Source organism: Theobroma cacao, chromosome 7, assembly GCF_053813885.1.
Source record: "Theobroma cacao isolate CCN51 chromosome 7, ASM5381388v1, whole genome shotgun sequence".
Taxonomy (NCBI): domain Eukaryota; kingdom Viridiplantae; phylum Streptophyta; class Magnoliopsida; order Malvales; family Malvaceae; genus Theobroma; species Theobroma cacao.
Genome location: NC_142645.1, coordinates 4,156,702 through 4,159,925, shown reverse-complemented (window position 1 = coordinate 4,159,925; position 3,224 = coordinate 4,156,702). Strand labels below are relative to the sequence as shown.

Sequence of the window (3,224 nt, the reverse complement as noted above, 5' to 3'; positions counted from 1 at the left end):
TTTTCCTTTCTTAAACTGGCATCTTGACATTGAAGTGTCAATCCTGTCATTCTTTTTGGTTTAGCTTCACAAACAAATACAACCACATTAAGTTAAAATCCTGTCAATTGTCTTCTTGTTACTGCAGTCCTGTCAGTTCTTTGGTTTTGGCATTCTGTTGAGCAGTCAATGATATTAAATATCAGTTATATTTCGAAAAATGAAGTACATTAAACGTTTAAAGGCAGTAAGCTAACAGAAAGAACAGAAAGAAGAACTGAGAAAAGGGAACTAACTCAATTAAATTTCATTAATTGAAAGCATGTATACATCTCTGCATAAGCAGTATGCAACAGAAGACTTAATTCAAACAAAGCATCATTAGTTCTTCTGGTATACTCTTTAACAGAATGCAGAAGGCATAAATCCTGTCTGTGCATGCATACGCTGCATGTCACTGTCACAAAACAAAGGCAACAAGTAAACCAAAAAAATGACCGACACAAGCATGTGCAAGGGTGCATGAGGGTCTGTCATCCAAGTCTCACTCTCGATACATACGTTCCAGGTTCTTTTGACCAGGACAGTATTTGTTTCTTTTCAATTTTTGAAAAAAGACAAGTAAATTTTACAAAATCAAGTGTCATGATACTGTTTTACTTTGAAGAATAATTATACATTACCGTTCCCTTCAATGGGAAGTGCTACACCATCTCCACTATTATGATGAAGGCCATGCATATGATGAAGATGACAGAAACAATAGATACTTTGATGGGATTCTCACGGTGCTGCCGATGAAAACTATATGCAACAACTGAGAAAATATATTGAACAATGGCACAAATCAAAGCAAACATGTCGATGAAGGAATAGAGAGGCTTGGCGGTTGAAGATGGGGGCTGAAACCAACATCTCATGCCCTGCCGCTTAAAAACAAGTTTTGCTTTACTTCCCCTGTCAAAGAGCTCCATGATGCAAATGAACATGGCAACAAGAGACACAACCATGGCGATTAGTGAATAATGAAGTTTCCTTGGGGAGGCACATTGCTCCAAAGCCACCAACAAAATCTCTAAAATTATATTAATGAGCATAAAGCTACATTCCGAATTGACCTACAAAATTGAAATAAAAGGGTTTGAGTGGCTAAGCTCTCGTAGCAGCTGCTGTATTTTTAGACCAAATGTGCTTATCATGTCTCAAGAACAGTTACGAATGCACATTTTTCTAATTTAGTACGACCAACAAAATAACAATCTTGCATTGAAAAGATAACAATCAAGCTAATATGAATTTGGTGTCAATGAAAGACCTATGCATCCAACCAAACCATGGAAATTTCGATAAGAGTCACCACTTTTGTCTTCAAAATTAAATCTAGAAGTAAAAACTCAAAAATAGGTTTGCGTTTCTATCTGCAATATATAGTTCCAATCCAAATCTTTAAAAAGAACAGACTGATGCATATCAAAACTCAAAAAAAAGGTTCATGAACCAGGTTCAATTACAGAGGGTTAAAGTGGGACTCTAGTGGATATGAATATCATATCAGTTTTCTTGGTTCTGGAATTTACAGAAAGAAAAGAAGGGATGCTTCTAAGTTTTGAGTTCTTGGATAAACCTTGAATTAGCAAAACAATTATTTCTAAGCAACCTACTGTGTGCTGGAGTTGCAACAAATCAAATTGGGAGAATTCTAATGGAAGGGGCATATACTTACAGTTTTGAGCCAACATTGGAGGGCTACTTTTAAGGGATCCTTCTCAAACACAGCAAAAAGCTTCCAAATCTACAAACCAAAGGATTTTATACTCACTTTCCAAGAAAACTACATGTTCGAGACCAGTAACAGCTTAATAATGTAACTTGGCACTTCCAGCATGCGGTAAGATACCTAATGTAAAAAAACTTTAAAGAAAAAGAATTGTGAATTTCACATGGGATTGAGTATTGATTAATGAAACTTACAGGTCCAGCATATTTAATGCATTTCAGAGACTTCCCATGATTAAGTTTTCTGCCCTCACCAATATCCAACCTTCAATTCCAGGGTGGAAATTAAAATTTTGAATCAGCATAGCACTAAACAAGGCTTCTTTTTTGTAATTTCCAACTTTTTCAAGTCAGTTTTATGCTTGGCCCAAAAAGAAAAGAAAAAAGATCAGTTTTAAGGAGTGCATTACCAGTAGAAGAAAGGTTCTGTGCTCTGGCTTTCATACCAGGCGTCATATTGGGGCCATGAATCGTGTCCATTACGATGGCGCGGGTCAACCTGCAAGAACATAAAAAAAGAACAGTTACTAATGGACATTATTCTAATTTAGAAACAATCTTGCACTGAAAAGATATCAATGAAGGCAGTATCAATTTGGTGTCAAGGAAGACCTATGCATCCAACCCAAATTCACCATTTTTGTATTCAAAATTAAATCTAGAATTAAAAGCTTGCAAAAATGTAGTCCCGTTAATTTGTTCGTCAAAATCTGATTTGCTATCTGCTACAGTTCAAGACCCAAATTTTCTGAAAGCACAGACTGATGTATATCAAAATCAACAGGTTCATGAACCAGGTTCAATTACGGAGGGTTTACAGTGAGACTCCAGAGAATATAAATGTATTATTTCAGTTTTCTTGTTTCTGGAATTTACAGAAAAGGAAAGAATGGAAAACTCTTCCAAGTTTTGAGTTCTTACATAAAACTTGAATTAGCAAAACAATTACTTCTAAGCAACCTAATGTGTGCTAGCGTACAAATTGAAACAGGGAGGATTTGGAAGAATCATATACTTACATCTTGGAGCCAATGTCTGATGTGGTTTTGATCCTTCTTAGACAAACCTTTCCGAACCTACAAACACAAAAGGATTTTCTATCACTTCCCAAGGAGACCACATGTTAAAGACTAGTAACAGCTTCATAATGCACCTTGGCACTTTCAGCAGGTGGCAGCCGTGGTGTGGAAGTTTCTGGTTTCAGTGATATTTCCTGTCGAGAACCTTTCATTTGGAAATCAATTTCATCAACCATCAGTATCTTTCCTGTTGGACTCGGCAAGATATGGCCATTAGGAACAATGGTTTCATTCGGTTTCGACGACAAATTGTAATTAGATGCAGTTTCTGTTTCCATCAAGTTCCACCTACAATGTTTGAGTGAATATAAAAACCAAATTATACAAACCAGAAAGCAACCAACAAAAAGGTAGCAGGAAATTGATATCACTAGGAGACAAGCCAGAGCT

The 3,224-nt window shown here is 36.3% G+C and overlaps 1 protein-coding gene across 1 annotated transcript; it reads right to left on the bottom strand.

The window, feature by feature from the left end:
* Nucleotides 1-262: 262 nt before the first annotated feature.
* LOC18593782 (uncharacterized) lies at nt 263-3,224 on the bottom strand. The gene is made up of 6 exons (XM_088808102.1): nt 2,909-3,224; nt 2,775-2,831; nt 2,166-2,254; nt 1,951-2,020; nt 1,703-1,771; nt 263-1,097 (listed from the first exon to the last, which is right to left on the bottom strand). Exons 1-6 carry the CDS (start codon nt 3,110-3,112, stop codon nt 684-686), a joined length of 903 nt encoding a protein of 300 aa, XP_088664228.1. The 5' UTR covers nt 3,113-3,224; the 3' UTR covers nt 263-683.

Excerpts from the sequence above, each read along its gene's own strand:
- LOC18593782 (XM_088808102.1), bottom strand. The coding sequence starts at position 3,112 with ATGGAAACAGAAACTGCATCTAATTACAATTTGTCGTCGAAACCGAAT. Across the intron at positions 2,255-2,774 it reads TCAGACATTGGCTCCAAGAT|GTTGACCCGCGCCATCGTAA; the intron begins GTAAGTATATGA and ends ATGTTCTTGCAG. Across the intron at positions 1,098-1,702 it reads TCCAATGTTGGCTCAAAACT|GTCAATTCGGAATGTAGCTT; the intron begins GTAAGTATATGC and ends TCAATTTTGTAG.